At 40.9% G+C, this 18,243-nt stretch overlaps 1 protein-coding gene across 3 annotated transcripts in view; it reads left to right on the plus strand.

Moving 5' to 3' along the window:
- The window catches only part of gabra5 (gamma-aminobutyric acid type A receptor subunit alpha5), a 49,770-nt gene that overhangs the window by 7,573 nt on the left and 23,954 nt on the right, over positions 1-18,243 (plus strand). For all 3 annotated transcript variants that reach the window (XM_079574948.1, XM_079574949.1, XM_079574950.1), the window contains exons 2-5: positions 61-142; positions 2,165-2,289; positions 9,481-9,548; positions 11,142-11,362. In XM_079574948.1, the coding sequence (XP_079431074.1) occupies positions 61-142; positions 2,165-2,289; positions 9,481-9,548; positions 11,142-11,362 (496 nt within the window). The remainder of the gene's footprint in view (positions 1-60; positions 143-2,164; positions 2,290-9,480; positions 9,549-11,141; positions 11,363-18,243) is intronic.

Raw genomic sequence — 18,243 nt, forward strand, 5'->3', positions numbered from 1 at the left:
TAATTTGATAAGAGAGGGTTCTTGTATTAGATTTTTCAAAGTGCTGGTGTCTGCTTTCAGGGATGGACAATGGAAAGAGCCTCGGTACAATGAGCCGCGTGTGGATCTGTGCGCTGCTTCTGAGCATCACCTGCCGACCAAGGTAAGAACTGACCGGAGTGCACCACAAAGAGACTGGGCTTGGAAGCAAGACTGGATCTGGGTTAGATCGGGACTGAACCAGGACAAAGCAAGAATTAAGCCGTGTCTAAATCTGGACTAAATCAGGAATTAACTCGGGTTGAACCTACACGAAATCAGGGCTTAACAAGGACTTAACTTGGGGTGCAGTGGCCTTCACTAAATCATGGAAAACTAGGGCTAAATCAGAAGTGTTGATGATTAAAAGGGTTAGCGTTCGAAATCTCCACATATGTTTAATGACAAACAAAAACGTATTAACTTTCAGTGACACATTGTCAAAGGGTTGCATATCATTAGTTTGTCCATTTGGGACATTAATATGTTTACATTTGATAAATAAAAGTAAAAGTACTTGTTCAAACCCAATACTTAGTACATTTTTGTCAAAAGACTCAAACTACAATAAATTAAAATATGTCCAAATCAATATTGAAAATCAGGACTGGACCAGAATGAAGGATTTAACAAGGTCTAATCCAGGACGTAATGAGGTCTGAACCTAGACTTTAAGACAAGGCAAGACTTAACCACAGATGAACCAGGACCAAATAGCACTAAACAGGTTTTAAGTAAGGATTAAACAACGAGGAGCCGTGCATTATACAGTTTTAATGCACGACGTGGAGGCAAGGACACCACGACGCAAAGTGCATTAAAACTGTGTAATGCACACACGGCTCCTCGTTGTTTAATCCGCTTATATCACAGTCACACAAACTGAAACGGTTCATTGTGGACTTTTTTTTAAGCCCTGGGCAGGAGTTATTTTTTATGTTTTAAGCTGTTTAATCTGAAACTAGTTCCAACTCAAATGTTTGTTGTTACTTTGGAAACAGCTGCAGTGAAGTTACAGTATATACATTTGTTAAGTGGTGACGTCACAGCTCTACTTCCGGGTCCGCATATGTGCGAGAAACTACAAAAAACTCTTTAATACCACAATCAATATTTCTGAAACTCAACGGAGAGTTTCTGAACATACTTATTTATCAGGCCCATTAGCCAAAAATGCTGAATCTACTGCTATAAAAGTAATATTTACCTAAATCGGTACTTCTGATTTAGCAGAGAAAAATGGTAATGGCGCAGTAGCTACGCTAACCCCGGAAGTACCGACTTTAGTAAATAATACTTTTTTAGCAGTAGGTGCGGCATTTTTGGCGAATGAGTCTGAGAAATAAGTAGGTTCAGTAACTCTCCGTTGAGTTTCCGAAATATTGATGGTTGTTTTTAAGAGTTTTTAATGTTTTTTTCTCGCATATTGGCTGGTCTGCTCGTACCCGGACGCGGAAGTTGTGACATCACACTAAACAAACGTATAGAACATGAACTGTTGCCGGACTAACTGTGCGTTATACAGTTTTAACGCACAGCATGCAGTTAGCCAATCAGAATTGAGTATTCATCCAGACCATGGTATAAATTAGATTAAATCAGGATTAAGCCATTCCTAAACCAAGACTAAATCACGTCTCCTGCCACCAGCCATCACAATCCACTATAGGCAAGGACTAGATAAGAATTGAACCCAGATTGATGCAGGACTAAAACAGGGCCTATAATGATCTATTTCAAGCCTATTCACAAGATGAAATAGTCTGAACCAGTTCCAAACCGGGGTTAATCCAAAATTCAAACTTTCCATCTAAACAAGAAGGAAATCTGTCTCTGAATCTGAATCAATCTCAATTGAGCCGTCTCAAAAGAGTAAAGTGAACCACGAATGGGCCTCGTGCCACCGTTTGAGAACCACCGTTGTTCACACTTGACGGGCCGTCTTTTAAAACACAAACACAATTTCGTTATTGCACCGTAGCTTTTATTATATACAGTTTATGGCTTTGTCCTTGAGTCCAAAGTCGTAATTGTTGCCAATCCCCCCCCCCCCCCCCCCCTCACCTCCTCCTCCTCCACCCCCACCCCCCCCCCCCCCCCCCGTCCCATCTCTGTCTCTTTCTCTGTGTCTGTACATCTTATGCAGCCTCTCGCAGGAACTAGCAGGAAGTGCCAGCGAGGCCGAGCTCAACAACAACATTACCATTTTCACCCGCATCCTGGACGGGCTGCTGGATGGGTACGACAACAGACTCCGCCCCGGACTGGGAGGTACAGTCAATGCTCTCCACGAAAAGAGAAAATGGATAATGTTTGTTTGTCATATTCTAGGAGAGGGAGGCAGAGGGCAGAATCCATGAGAAAGGGGTTTTGATATAGTGTAATATTTGCGACTACCTTCCTAGATTTGCAAAAAGGTTGATAATATTGGCATCATTGTGCATTGGAATAAGCTTTCCCGACTAAAACTAAAAAGAACAACAATGAAATCTCGCTACAGTAGGCGACTCATTCACTCCCCAGACTTTCACAGGGGCTGACTGACAGAGGCGTCATGGCAGCCTCTTTACAACAGTGATTTTTATGTCCCGAATCTCAATAAAAGCTTTTATATAACGAACACTAAACTCCCCCAAAATGCTAAACCAAAGCATGCATTGTTAATTTGTTGCAAGGCTTAAAAAAAACAGTTTCTGGTGAGGCACAAAGGCTTTGACATCTACAGAACCATATTATAAGTCATTTTTGCTGCTTCCCTCTCGCTATCGAACATCAGACAATAAAGCGGTTTGATGTGGAAGCCCAGCCATATAGAGGTACATCTAAAACAGCATGATAATTAGCCGTGCTCCATTTATGCACAGAGGTGAGAGAACGCATTGTGCTGGGCTAAAAATGTAAAATACTCAGAGGGAAAGGTTGTATGTCGAGTTTTAGGTGAAATAACCCGGAGAATCGGGAGAGCTGGATCAGAAAAGGCATCTGGATTTAACTTGGGGGAGTTTGTTGGTTTCTCTATGTACGGCTAAGTGGTGGATAGAGTTTTGATTCTGTGTTTTAATTTCCAAAGTGTCACATTTATGTTGCTGGGAATAGAAATATCACGAAGTTCTTAAAGGTGCACTATGCAACTTTTTAGGTGAAAAAAGAAATCGTAATATTTGCGCGCATTTGACCTTTTATTGACTCGGTGGCGTTATGGGTTCAGCGTGGCACCTTTGCTTTCGCTCACAGTGGCCTCTATGACGCTCCAGGATCTATTGTTTTTAGGGTTTCGTACAAGAGACGGGCCAGAAACCCCAAAACAATTGATTCTGGAGCGTCATAAAGGCCACTGTGAGGGAAAGCAAAGGTGCCACGCTGCAACCATAACGCCACTGAGTCACTAAAAGGTCAAATACACACAAATATCAAGTCCTCTTTTTCCACATAAAAAGTTACATAGCGCACCTTTAAAAGTTAGTACTTTGGTGTGTTTTTTTTACAAGCATTAAGTGCAATTCTACAACAGTTATACAACAACGGAGAAAGAAGGAGGGTTGTGCGTAGATGGAGTGCGTGGGTACATGGACGGTTGACTGCTTTGTTATATTGATTATTAATTTTTCCTCAATAGTTATGCTTGAGTTGGTCGGAGATGGCGCAGATGACTTCATAAGTGGCTTATTATTATCATTGGGGCGAATAATTGCAATAATAATGAATAAGTGTCCCATAGGAAGTCATTCGAGTGGCCTGTGTCCATAGAGTGCTGAAGGGCTCGAGCTGCACCCACCCGTGAATCACAAAATGATTCAATGAATATAACTTGTAAATAACGCGAGCCGTCTCTCTCCCTCTCCTCTCAGAGCCGAGCGCGGGTCAGTCCATCACATCAGGAGTGCGGTGCCTTGACTGGGCACCCCCTGGGGAAAAGCATAAATCAGCGCTGATGCTTATGGATGCAAAAAGCGCTTTTCAAATAAATATCCCTTCCCTTTATTTGCTTGGTATCAGTCTGTTTTGCATCGTTATCAGGGAGCATAGAAATGTGGGAAATGTGGATTGAACAGTTAGAGCGGAGTCGTATGAAATTACCACCTGATTTTTTTATATTTATTATAGAGGTTGATTTTTTTTTAGGGATTTTGATAACCACCCCCGTTTATTTGTGGCCGAATTTTTAAAGCAATACTAAGTAACTTGTTTACCTTAATAGATCCTTTCCGTAGTCCCTCTGGGGGTAATACAAGTGTTAATGGGATGATTGGGTTTTTTTTCATCTCCCCCTGGTGTCTCTGGCCAGGAAACCACAATTGCAACTTGACTGCCACCGGACCGGAGCCACCAATACACACTAATGGGATCATGAAGAAGAAGCTAACATGCTAACGGGCAAAGCTAACTGTGGGCTAGCACCACTTAAAACAGTATTTACAGCCAAGTTTGAGTGAAAAAAATGATCTCCATTGTGTAATTGGATGAACAATATCCCTCTCTCCCTTTGTCATTTCTGTCAGCGTAGTGTTTACTCTCACGGACCATTAATAAGTAAAAAATCGCAACATGCTACGACACCTGCAGTGGCGCTTATACCTCTTGGGGCATGAGTTACTTAGTACTGCTTTAAGTCTGCAACATAAAATGATCAGAGGTTTACAAACTTGTGACCGATTTTCACCGCAATGTTTCTCAGCTCCTCTGAGGCCTGGGAAGTTGTGGGAGGGCTCAGCATGATATCAGCCCAAAGCCAATATTGTAAAATACCCACATATCGGCCCTATATATCGGTCGACGTCTAATTGATTAATTGAAAAACAAACAAACCAACCCTGATAGGTCATTTTGAGCACTGATACACAGACACAGGTTTGAATTGATAATAACAATGGATTATATTGTGCTTTACAAGCCTGTGTCACAAGTTTTTCAAAGCGCTACACACTGCATTCATACAGGCGGTGGTGGATGAAGTGTTTGCTCAAGGACACGACCACAATCGGCATCTACAGGGGCTGGGATGCAATCCTAAACGTTTGCAAATAAACGTCGGTGCCACATCGAAAGAAAAGGCTGCAACTGCAAACTGTTTTCGTTTTTGTTCACTCATGATGTTTGCTCTGCAGTTTATGCTGTTTCTTGAGTTCCTTTGTGTACAATTGTGTAAAATGACATCAAAACAAAGATCAGGCACTTTTCCCAAACGAGATTCATTCTGCAGTACTGGTGTTCCCGCCCTTAGCCTTCTGTAAAACCGGTTCCAAAACCCTCCCACAAAAAAAGAAAAAGAAGAATGTTCCCTGATATAATGTAATACATGTCAGACTTAAATAGCATCCCGCATGTCCATATGTAGAACAATGCTCCCTGCCCTCATTCATTTAGGCGAGGGTCTAAATTTATCCGGCCCGTGACAGAGACATGATCACCTGTCGGGACCTCCTAAAGATGATTTACCACGAACCACATCTGCAGCCCCGCGACCTTGGACGAGCCATTTCTCCTCTTCATTTAACACCGGATCAAACTGTTCTCCGTGTGGAAAGGGCACAAACTCCTCGGCCCTTCCACATAAAGACGGATACTGCTTTGTAATGCCCGTAATGTTGACAGGGCGGGGGGTGAGGAGGGACATTAGAGTTAGTTTTTAGCTTGACATTTTGCCGTACAGAGCGGTGTGGGTGCATTGCTTGTGCTGCAGATGCTTGTCCTTTGGGCCCTGACAGCTCTCTCTGGTGCAGGACGTTAGGAATGAGCTATGAATGCAAAACACATTTACAGCGGACTGAGGGCTTCTCCGGCCCGGGACAGAGCGTAAATAACTCACTGTATACTGCGACTGAAAGGAGAGGTGCGAAGTAAGAACAAAGCGTACAGAGGGGGGTGCAATTACATTGTTTCCATTCTCTATAGAGAACCACAAGCGCCCAGATTAAGTGCCCACAACAATGTCAAATGAACACTGATTTTCGGTTGCTATGTCGTTGCTATGCTGTGAATTCACCTGCATACCCTCTACAATCTGCTGTTTACCTTTTTCTTTTACTTCTGAGATATACTTTGAACGACACAAGAAGTGAAGAAGAAAGATCATTACATTTTTCAATTATTAATTAAAAAACTCACAATTATTCACACACATTCACAAACATTTAAGGTTTTTTGTTTTTGTATAACATTACTACATGAAGTGCAAAATAGAGCTGTTTTAGTCTCATAAACGACTAAACAACAGTAGCAAATATATGGCCAATAAAATTATTCCTTATTTTAAAATGTGTTATTCTTCATTGTTTGATTTTTGTGATCGTTTGGAATAAAAACATTAACTCCACAGCAATGATTAATGACTCTTCACTCAGACAAATGTGGCTGTGACTGTCTGACTTTGTCCCGCCCACTCCTTCTATTGGTCCTCTGCTCTGACAAAGTGACAGGCCGATTCAGCCAATCACAGTGAAATGTGACCATCTCAGAAGAAGAAAATTGCTTTAGTTTCGGCAATTTAAAGCTACTGAGGGCACAAGAATTATGACAGAGGCGCCACCCATAAGTGAATGTACAATGTCTAGATGAGAAGCATTTTCTCTTCCTCAAAAATAAAACTTCTGACATTAGGGCTGTCGCGATAATTACTATATCGACTGATTGTTCAATAAATGACAGAGTTAGTTTCTGTGGCCTTATAACAGGGTTTCCGCGACATTAACAAGCATTAAGAGTCATTAAATTAATTGTGTGAAGTTAAGTTAGGCAAGGCAAGGCAACTTTATTAATACCCCGCATTTCGTACACAAGGCAACTCAATGCGCAAGTTATGCTTATGATTCATGGGAAATACCCAAATCATGGTCAAAAACATTATGGCCCCGATCTTGGGTTTCTAAATGCTATAGAAACCCAACTATAGTGTAACATTTTGCACTTAGTAGGAGCACACTTTGAGATCTTGCCACTTCAAACTTAGCACATTTTAGTGGGAAGTACGTGGGGTGGAGAAACACCCATGGCCAATGGCGATGTTATGTACAACAAAGGAGGGGTGAGAGAGAGGGGTTGTGGGGATGAACATGTGCTTTTGTTTTGGTCACGTTAACACAATTACGGCCAAGTGAGTGCCGACCCGCATCACAGCGGGACCGGCTGTAGCTACATCTCTTTCTCTCGGGACACGAACATCGTTTAGCTCATGATGGGGTTGATACATTTTTTACCTGTGAGAGCATATAATGCTTAAAGGGACTAGATGCAAGTTGGCCATTTTAGGCTCACTACTGCCACCTCAAGTCTTACGTGTAACTGCAGCTTCTATATTAAGCTCGTGCATGACGGCACCTCGGACACGAAGTAACAACTTTTTGAGTGACAGTGCAGGATTTTAGAGGCAGTTGTGAACAGGGCTGGGCTGATTCTACACATTAGGACATTGCTGGAACATGTAGGGGGAGGAAAATATATCATTTTATTATTCTGTAGAGTCCCTTTAAGGAAGAACACAAGGCAGCACGATGTTAACGATGAAATGAATGTGAGGGTCAAGCTGCCATCAGAACAGCGCTGTCACTGCTGCTTGTAATGAACCACACTTCACTCAACCTCAGAAGATAACCAGAGCATTTAGAGTTTGCACTGTCCTTGCGCCAAGCACAAGGTCTGGCCCAATATGTTGCAGTTTTGGCTGAAAATTACCACATTTGTTTTTTGTCCTGTTTTGTCCTGTTGTGTCCAATCCCCTTTCCTCTGTTTGATGAAATGTTTGCAAATCTTTTTCTTAGTTTGTGGCATTAAAATATAGCGTTTGGGCGTAGCATTGCATTAAAAAGCATTAGATTGGACTTGCATATGATCTGCCAGTATAAAGTCTCCAATAGTATCGTTTATCGCGATGTGACAAGGCTATTCTGAACTCTGCCAAATGCTTTCAGAAATAAAACAGGACAAACCATAATAATTCGACATGTACTTTCACTTATAACATCATGTTCCGTCTGTCTGCTCAATTGCCGTTGTAATATTTCCCTAAAAGCGTCCTTCGCTGAAACAATTGTCCAAAGCTCATATTTTTCTGGGCATTTTAAATAGCATCAGCCGCTGTACAGTGCAGGGTCATTAATCATGTGCACTCAGTATCTCCCTCATTTTCTTAAGAGCACTGCTTTGTATGCGATATTGTTCATCTCCTACAGAAGAAATGGTAATAACGTCGACATCACTTTTATCTTGCTTCCTTCATCTGCTCAGGTTCATTCAAGGCTCCTCTGCTTATTGCTTCTGAGGGAGATAAATGACTATATACAAAGACCTCTGAGAATATTAGATCTGAAAACTCTTGACAGCTTTGATGTTGCATGGTCAAATCTATACATTATGATAGTTCAATAAAGATGTCTCAATTATGAAAACTGCGTATACTAGTGTATTTAATCTAACCAGGGCTGTAAGGTTTACCGATATCGAATCGCAATCGAGGTTTTGACAATAACCTCGATTTCTTCTGTCTCTGGCATTTGAGTGATTGATGTTCACTGATAGGGAATTGTGGAGCTTTACAATCTCAGGTTCAGTTTCCATTAAGCAGATTCTAAAGTGTTTAGATACAATCTATGTGACTCCATCCCGGACTTATTTTAGTCACGTGGCTGTCCCCCAGAGGTACTCTCTGAATGCCGGGGAAAAGTGGAAGCTGAACTTCCCTAGAAGAGGGCGCGGTTCACATAAAAATAATATCTCCAGTCCATTGTGTAATTGGATGTACAATACCCCTCTCTCCCTTTGTCTCTGTCAGCTTAGTATTTACTCTCACGGACACAGTAAAAACCACAACATGCTACGACACCTGCAGTGGCGCCTATGGCCTCTCGGGGCATGAGTTACTTAGTTCTGCTTTAAAATGGATTATTGTGTATTGTTCTTCCTTCACTCATTTTTTTTAGCGGTTTATGCATTTAAATGTATCAAATATAAAAATAGCAAAACAAATTATATTCACAATATTTGTCTGAAAACATTTACAGTTAGGTTTTTTTGGCAAAATCATGCAACCCTAAATCACACCGTCGCATAAATAACTATACTGTAAACTGTTTATGTTGAGTGACCAGTTTTTGGGTAGCACTATTGTTTGCAACACAGTGTAGTAGCAGCAGAGTAATAGAATGGTTATAGCGTGGACAAAATTGATCAAAAATGGCACAAAAAAGTTCTGTCCCCCATTATCTCTGGTCACCTGCTATTCTCACTGTGCTGTAAAGCAAAAAGCAACACAATTTGGACTGAAATCACATTCAAATTTCCTGCAAAATGTAAAAAAAAAAAAAGTAGCTTGTGTTTTTAGATTTGTAGATTGTCTGTAAGGTAGAAGTAAGATGAAAGGAGATTTTAATTAGTCTGCTACTAACATTATGCCAACCCTTTTGTTTGTTGATGTCAAGTTTGGTTCTAAATGTTGACTTTTCCATTTATTTATTTATTCATATTTTACAGAAAAAGTGACGGAAATCAAGACCAACATCTTTGTCACCAGTTTTGGTCCAGTCTCTGACACTGAAATGGTAAGAGTTACTTTTAATCAATCGTGTTTTTTTTATATCTGAAAAGGCGCATTATTCCACTACATTACCTGCAGTTGTTTAGGCAGCACAATGTCCTAAGCAAACAACCAATTAACGATAAATGTGCATCTGGATGCGTCTCAAACCTAAACCTCCTCATTAGTAGAGGAGAATTGGAATAAAACGCAGCCTTATTATCCACTGATATTTTTGGTTGTTCCCATCGAAGCTTTTAATCAACCGTGGTGTCACATTTCCAAAATATATTTAGTGAGTCAACATTAGCTTATATAGCAATATTTTCTGCTCCTTCTTATTAACGTTTATGTCAATAATGCAAAACTTTTCGTCATTGTGATCTCGACTACTCTATATTCTTAGTACAAAGACAACAGCAAATAGTCTTTAAAGGAATAGGCCACCGTTTTTACATACTAAGATATGTTCTTACCTAACCTTAGACGAGTTAATATCTACTCGTCTGGTCTTTGTCCGTGCGCTCTGTCACGCAAACGGAGCACATACGCAGCCTCTCCCACATGTCATATAGCTCCAAAAAAGCTCACGATAGAAGCTACCAAGCTCTTCCACGTGTTCCCTATTTAAATAAAGTTACGTGAAGTGTTTTCAAGCGAAGTATATTTACACAGAAATGTAACATGTCGATTTTATAAGCAGATAAAAAGGGGTACTATATTGTGAGGCGTAATGATACGAGGAGTACAACGTCCGCGCAGTAACTCCTAAAGGTTATTGACGGAAGTGAGCGGGGGAAGTCTTTTAAACTTTATTTAAATAGGGAACACGTGGAAGTGCTTGTTAGCTTCTATTGTGAGCTTTTTTGGAGCTATGTGACATGTGGGAGAGGCTGCGTATGTGCTCCGTTTGCGTGACAGAGCGCACGGACAAAGACCAGACGGGGATATTAACCCGTCTAAGGTTAGGTAACAACATATCTCAGTATGTAAAGACGGTGGCCTATTCCTTTAAATCAAGCCCTTACAAACATGCACATTTAGTGGGACTACAGATGAGAGAAGCACACAAGCCCTGCACTTTCCCCACCCAGAGGGAATACTCCAGGGTCTTATGTGCTGAGTGCAACTCCATCAGCTGGCTATGATGGAAGGAAGCGAGGGTTTGGTTTGCTTCACTTCCTTTAGTTAAGGTGCATGTTATACTGGGAACATACAATGATAATATCAGCGGGTGCAATATTGTTAATAAATTTGCTAATTTCTCTGTTAGCTTCAAGATGTTAGCCGTCGCCCTAAAAAGTTGTAATTTCCCGCTCTGCTTACTCCCCCGCAGTGCAGAGACGCTCCTCTCGTGTAAATATTTTAAAACAAACACAAATGTGGCGACGTGTAAAGGCTTATATACAAATGTGAATAATGCAACAAATTATAAAGCGACTTTGAGGGTCTTGGAAATGTTATGTAAGTCCATTTGTGTTCTTTCGCTCTACCCGGGCTTGGGTTGTGGAAGTGGCAGCCCGAGCGGAGCGTTTTCCCACTTTTCAACTCCTCTCCTTCGCCATCATTGTGCATGAGTCTATTTGTGATTATTTTCTATTATTATTCGCCCCCGTAGGAGTACACCATCGACGTGTTCTTCCGTCAGAGCTGGAAAGATGAGCGTCTGTGCTTCAAGGGTCCCATGAAGCAGCTGGCTCTCAACAACCTCCTGGCCAGCAACATCTGGACCCCGGACACCTTCTTTCTGAACGGGAAAAAGTCCATCGCCCACAACATGACCACGCCCAACAAGCTCCTGCGGCTGAACGAGGACGGGACGCTCCTGTACACCATGAGGTACCTGAGCTTTTCGAATGGGGCGAAAGTTTAGAATAGAGACGGAAGGATATTTTTGCATTGTTCATAGTGTTCATAAATACGTGGTCACATGAAACAAAAAGTGGTGGCATTAATCAGTCATACAAGCATGAGAGTTGTGAGCCAACATGATTTGAAACTGCTAAATTATAGTGATTTTGCAGAACCAGCTACAAAAATGATTAGGAGCAACGTTTGTGGATTTTCTGTTTAGTTATTTTGCCTTTGCATCCTGGCCTCTGCCCCCTACCCTCGCAGAAAATGATTATACTCACATTAGAGGAGGAGAGTTCTTTCAGCCTGTAATTTTGTCGGCTAATGGTTTTTAAGGCTGGGGCACGAACACACACACACACACACACACACACACACACACACACACACACACACACACACACACACACACGCACACACAGCCCACGCACACTCGTACAACTGTCTCATCCAAGCCTGCATTTAGTTCCCAGGAAAGGATCTCTACTTGCTCCTGCCAAACGGGCTATTTTTTTGTGATAAATGCATGTTTTTCTTTTTGGGGGTTATTGTGCTGTTCGGCTAATGTAGTTGCTCTTGTACAAGCAGGAAAAAGCACAGAGAAAACATCTTAAATTACATCTATTAAAATGTTTAAAAAGTTTCCTGGAGAAATATTTTCAGAGTAATTGTGAATATTTATATAAACCTCAGTGGATAGATTTCATTTTAAACTCAAACATTGTCAAATGTACAGTTCTGAAAAGAAGGCGGTTCTGTTACAAAGTGCTATTGTCGTGCTCTCTCAAATGAAGGGAGTGGCCTGGATGCCTAATTCAAGAATCATCCATATCGGCTAGACCGATGTCTCTGGAGCCGAAATTGACAGAGAAAGACTGGAAAGAGCTCAGTCAGGGCCTCAAAATGAGCTCTCCCATAACTTCCTAACTAACCCATAACTTCCTAGGCCTCAAGGAAGTGGAGAGACATCGTGGTGAAAATCGGTCACAAGTTTGTGGACTTTTGTGGACAATTTCAAAACCACAAAATATTAGCCTGGCATAAAGCGAGACTGACTTTATCTATGTATTTATTAAATACATATAAGAGGCGGGGCTAACGAGTTTGAAAGAGCCCGAATCAATCAGACACAAAGCGACCTACATTTTGTGTTCACGTCCTCCACCATGATTGTTTGTCGTCCACACGTGCAGTCGAGTAAATATTCCAGTCAAAGCCCTCAGAGCAGCTTCATGCTGTGGCTTAAGGACAAGTCCAGCTCATTTAAAACAGACGAAAGGGCACTGGTAAAAGATCGCTGTGTCGTGGCCGCCATCTTCACTGTTTTGGTAACGGCCTGGAGGAGCACTGGTGTGTTTTATGGGAAACCCTGGTGCGGAAGATGACGCACCGTTAACTCCCGCCTCCCGGGCTATGATTGGCTCTGCTTGGTTTTTCCAGAGTCAGCGAAATTTAAATCGCACACTACCAGACTGTATCGCCATGTATCTCTTAACATGGAGGATCAATCTGGCTAATAAAAGACAGAGACTTATCCTTTTTTTGTTTGTTTTGGAATCTGCTTATTTTGTCTTTAAACAAGCTAATCTGAAGTATTTACTAAACATGAATGTCCTGTATAAATCAGCCTGATGCCCCTTATACAGCATCAAACTTTCAACACTGATACGTTTAGACGCATTACAAAAATATCAGTGGTGCATAACGGCATTGGCCAATCAAAATCCCCTATAATCGGCATCAGCCTTAGAAAAACCTGCATTGGTCGACCTCTTATTGATATATTTCTATATATTTCTACGATTGAAACCTTTACTATAATAATAAACGTTTAAAGAGGGGGTATTATGCTTTTTTCAGTCACATAGCACCAGTCCATATCACACTACAATAATGACGAAACCTTCTGTTGGTCTGTAAATGCAGTAAATTAGAATAACTGCCTTGTATAAAATTGCTCTTTCAAAATGGCTGTAGTGAATGTCTTGAAATAGGCCTCTGTCTCTTTAAGAACCTCTGACCCTTGGTTACTCGGTTGGTGATGAAAGCTCGGAGGCGTCTCCAGGAGGTGGGGGCGTTCCTAGGAGGACTCAGGCAAACCTATCCCTAAAATGTCTGCCATCAGAGTTTTTACAGATTACTCAAAAATACGTGAATGTGCCAAGGCAACACTTCAGGCATGTTTTTAATGAGGGAATGACATAATAACATGATGTAAAGCTTGAAAAAGTCGATTTTGCATAACACCCCCCCCCCCCCTTTAACTATAGGCTATTTGAGAGTAAAAAAAAAAAATGACATCAAATTAAATTACTTAAAATATCAGTCTATACAGGCTATCGGCCCTACCCCCTTCGGTATGGGCCTCTTTTTTTTTTATATCTGAAAAAGCACATTATTCCACTACATTACCTGCAGTTGTTTAGGCAGCACAATGTCCTAAATAAATGTGTATCTGGATGCGTCTCACACCTAAGCCTCCTCATTAGTAGAAGAATTGCACTAAAACGCAGCCTTATTATCCACTGATATTTTTGGTCGCTGAACATTTGAGGTAAAACGACGTCACCCGAGACCCAGCCGCCTTGTTGTTGATACAGTCGCGCACATGCTTTGACACGGCGCTTCGCAAAATGGAGGGTTGAGCGTTTCACATCGACATCCCTCACCATTAAACATGTCTGTGCGTCACCGAAACCTTTACTTTGCTCCGTGGGTGCGTGACCTTTTCCTGCTTATTACCGCGTCGGCCCTCAATCACACTCCTGTTTAACGTGTCGCCAGCGCAGCTCCAGCGGCGCGCTCAAGTCACTGCTGCTCTCGTCCATTGTCCAATAAGATCTGGACTAGGGCTGCAATAATAACGCAAACAAACCTGCTGGTTGCATAATGTTCTCTGCTTAGGAATGAGTGTCCATGTGTTGCCTTATTATACTCTCTCATATGTTGCAGTTCCTGGACATGTTAAATATCAGCTATAGTTTCAAATGTGCGATCGTAATTAGATATTTTTCCACACTCTGAGCTCAAATTCAAACAGATCCAAGTTTTGTAGACAAAGCAGAAGTAGGCGCTTTATCTTAGCCTCCTGGTGTGAATGTAATGAACAAATCGAGGATCAAAACTGTAATTATGTCAATACGAGCGATCGCTGTTGTTGTTTTCTCCCGAGATGATCACGTGATGTTTTGGTGAATGGTAAGAAAACAGCTGAGTGATCCAGGCTTGGAGCGCTGTTCGTTTCCAGTGCAAGGAAAAGCAGCCACGCATCTGTTAGTGTACCTCAGGGCGGCTGTGGCTATTATTTCTCATGACCTCTGAGTTTGAAAATCAAGTTCTAATCCAAGGCGACTTCAAGCTTTTGGATATTATGCGCTAAGGCTGCTCGATTATTGAAAAAATAATAATCACGTTTATTTTTGTCATAATTGAAATCACGATTATTCAAACGATTATTTGTTGCCTTTAAAAAAAATATTTAAAATATTATTTATTTTATTTATATATTTATTAATAAAAAAAACTATGCTGAATATTTTCTGTTTTCTGAACAGTCATAAAAGTACAAATGATTTCAAGTTTGCCTCGATTAAGGAGAGGTCTGTGTGCAATGCCTCATTTGAAAGCTAAGACCTCATAGTTTCTGAAAATATGTGTAAGATTTGCGTGAGTGAAACACAACTTTACAGGTGGTGGATGGCAGTTAAGTGGTTAAATTGCCACATACAATCAACAAAATTACACACGTAAATGAGTTAAAGGAAACAATTTCTAAGCTTCATTAAAAAGAAGAGTCGTTAAAGGTGCATTATGCAACTTTTTATGCGGAAAAAAAAAGTTGATGTTAATGCTTATTGACCCAGCGGCTGAATGAGAGGTCAGCATGACACCTTTACTTTCGATCACGGTGGTCTCTACAAAGCTCCGGTTTCAATTGTTTTGTTTGTTTTCTGGTGAGAGGCTCCATCAGCAGTGAAAACCTTCCAAACAATCGATCCTGGAGCATCTTAGGGACCACTGTGATGGAAAGTAAAGGCGCCATGCTGACCACTCACACAGCCACTGGGTCAAATACGAGGTCAAATACGCACAAATATCAACTTTTTTATCCCACATTAAAAGTTACATAATGCACCTTTAATATTGACCTAAAACACCAATTGAAACCAACCTTGTCACTGGCACCACCTTATTTAATATTGAATCAATCAGCTACACCCATGTAAACACTGACTGTAGGTTTGGGCTCACTAAATCTGCATTAGACTGTATTAAACTGCAATTTCAGTGTTTGGCAAAGCCTCCGTTGTGAAAGGTGAATTACTTTAAGACCTCAGTGCAGAAGTCGACTTGAACAAACCTTCTCTACAGAAATATATTGAAGCAAGTTACGTAATCTGACTGACTAAAACAAGGGCAAACTAGTGAAATATTCTATGGCATTATGCATTCCCTTTCTGCTGCTCGGTGCAGCGCGGCCGCCTGTTCTCTCCTGCGCCGAGCGTGAAACGAACAACTCATTTACATCCCTGTTATTTCAGTGCTGTGTCATCATCTCATCAGCTCTTTCTAAATCAAATATTCACACTCGAGGACGCCAAAGGAAAAGGCGCCGTCAAAAAATGTCTATTGATCGCTTGATTGTTACAAATCCACCGCACTACACAGGCCATTAAAGCTGCGTGGCACACAATGGTCTGCTAATGGGAATGGAGTTATTAGAGAGACATTTTCTGCATGCATTACTTTGCCACTGAGGGACTTTCACTGTACAGGCTCTGGCTACTGCAGCGTGGAGTGGAAAGAATGAGTTTCGATCCGTGGCACTTTTATATACTTGATTTTGTAAGCAATTGGACGTGCAGCCGGTGTAATTTGCTGAAACATGCCGAGGCTCGTATCTATGTAAAACGACCGCGCGATTTCAGTTTTAGCGGGTCGTTTGTCTTGTTGTCTTTTCTCTGTCCTTATTGGCGCCTATGATTTATTAAAGCGCTCGTATGAAACGCACACCTTCACTAATTAAAGCCGTGCAGTTACTGCCCGTTTACTCCCAGGCCCCGAGCGGATCCTCCCACAAACATCTGCTGATTCCAAACGAATATTGTGCTGATATGAACAAAGACGCTGAGCAGAGGAGTAAGGTGTGGCTGCTACTACTGTCATAATGACCACCACTATTACTACTACTGTGTTACTCAGCCTGCTACAAAAACATGTACAATAGATAGATACAATATAGGAGATTAATATATAATAATTTGTCGGTTCTTGTCCAGTATCGAGACTGTTGTTTGCACAAACAGTACTAATTTACAGAGAATTTGAACGCTACAAAAAGTAAATATCAAGCATTGGCCTAAATGACTTGAATTGAGGAAATATATCTTGTTTTGAGGGGTTTTCACTCATTTAGACCTTTTTCCTGATCTGACCGAGATTATTTTGCTAGTTTGAGGACATTTCAGACTGGTTCTATGGTAAATCTCGCTTGAAATAAGAAAGTAAAACTGCCGATGTGACAAGACCATTTTTCTTACCCCATTGGCAAAGAAACTGATTTGAAATAACGGTGAGATGTATTGAAACCTCTCAGAACAAGTGAAATAATCCAGGTCAAATGCCCAACTAAATCTTAACTAGTCAAAAGAACTAGAATTTGGATTATTATGCTCAAATTGAGACTAAACTAATCTAGTAACTGACTTTTTGCAGTGAAGAAAATGTCGTTGTTGTTGCTCTGAACAGTTGTCATTCTATTGCTCAAAATTGCAAGCAGAGAATTAGGTCCGGCGAGCTATGGATCTGTTGAGAGGGACCCTCCCGACGGGCTCATAAACCTGGTCTTTTGACGCACCACACAGTAAAGGAACATCATCTACAAAATCAGCTAGTTCGGGCAGCTGGGTGGGGGTTTGTTTATGGGGAGCTACTGCCCTCTTCAACTGGCCAGATCCTCATCCCACTACATAGCACTGCACTATGTACGGCTTATACTGCACTCTGTACATGAAGAAGAAGAAAAAGTAAAATTGTACACAAATTCATTATTAAAAAATATTAATTAATATCATACTGAGGATGGTAGTGACAACTGGGAAGTAGTAAGATCATTGAGTATAATATGGACATTATTGTGCCTTTTTTTTTTACTTAAAACTAGTGATTTTTGGTAATGTTACTAATGTTTGGGATTAGTTATAAGAATTTAAAAAAATATGTATTAATGATCACCTTTTGTTACTTGCTCAATACTAGAAGTCGTACACGTTTCTATTTATTGCTGGATCAGTTCAGATAGTGCCTCGTAGGTTTGGTTTGTGTTAAAATAGCCTATTTGGTGTGAAGTTTTGTAATTGACTAGATATAGATAGATATAGATATAGATATAGACTGGATATTGTGAGTGTTGTAGTCCATTCTTTTGCTGATGTTTCTTTATTCTGCTGTTTTTTTCTTAATTATTGTTTTGTTGCCTTTGCGCTATGTTCCTTTGTTTCTGATTTGTTTCTGATTTACGTTGCACTATGTTCCTTTGTTTTGATTGTTAAATGAAGATGTATTGGGTTTTTTTTGGGTGTGAGCGCTTATGAGCCCTTTGCTTCAGCCCACTCCCTTTGAGCAGACTGACTCCTCAAATAAACAAATAATAATAAAATAGACGCCCCTAAATTTACCCAAGAAAACGTTCAGCTCTGAAGCATCATTGTCTCTTATTTATTTACCCTTATCTTCACATAGTCAGACTCACATGATTCTGGGAAAAATACCTAATTGACTTTATGCTTTAAAACCCCAAACCCTATTTCAAACTGCCCTCAGGAAAGAGGTGTCGATGCACAATTGTGGACGTTTTTTTCCCCTCA

The sequence above is a fragment of the Gobius niger genome, assembly GCF_951799975.1.
Source record: "Gobius niger genome assembly, chromosome: 17".
Classification (NCBI taxonomy): Eukaryota; Metazoa; Chordata; class Actinopteri; order Gobiiformes; family Gobiidae; genus Gobius; species Gobius niger.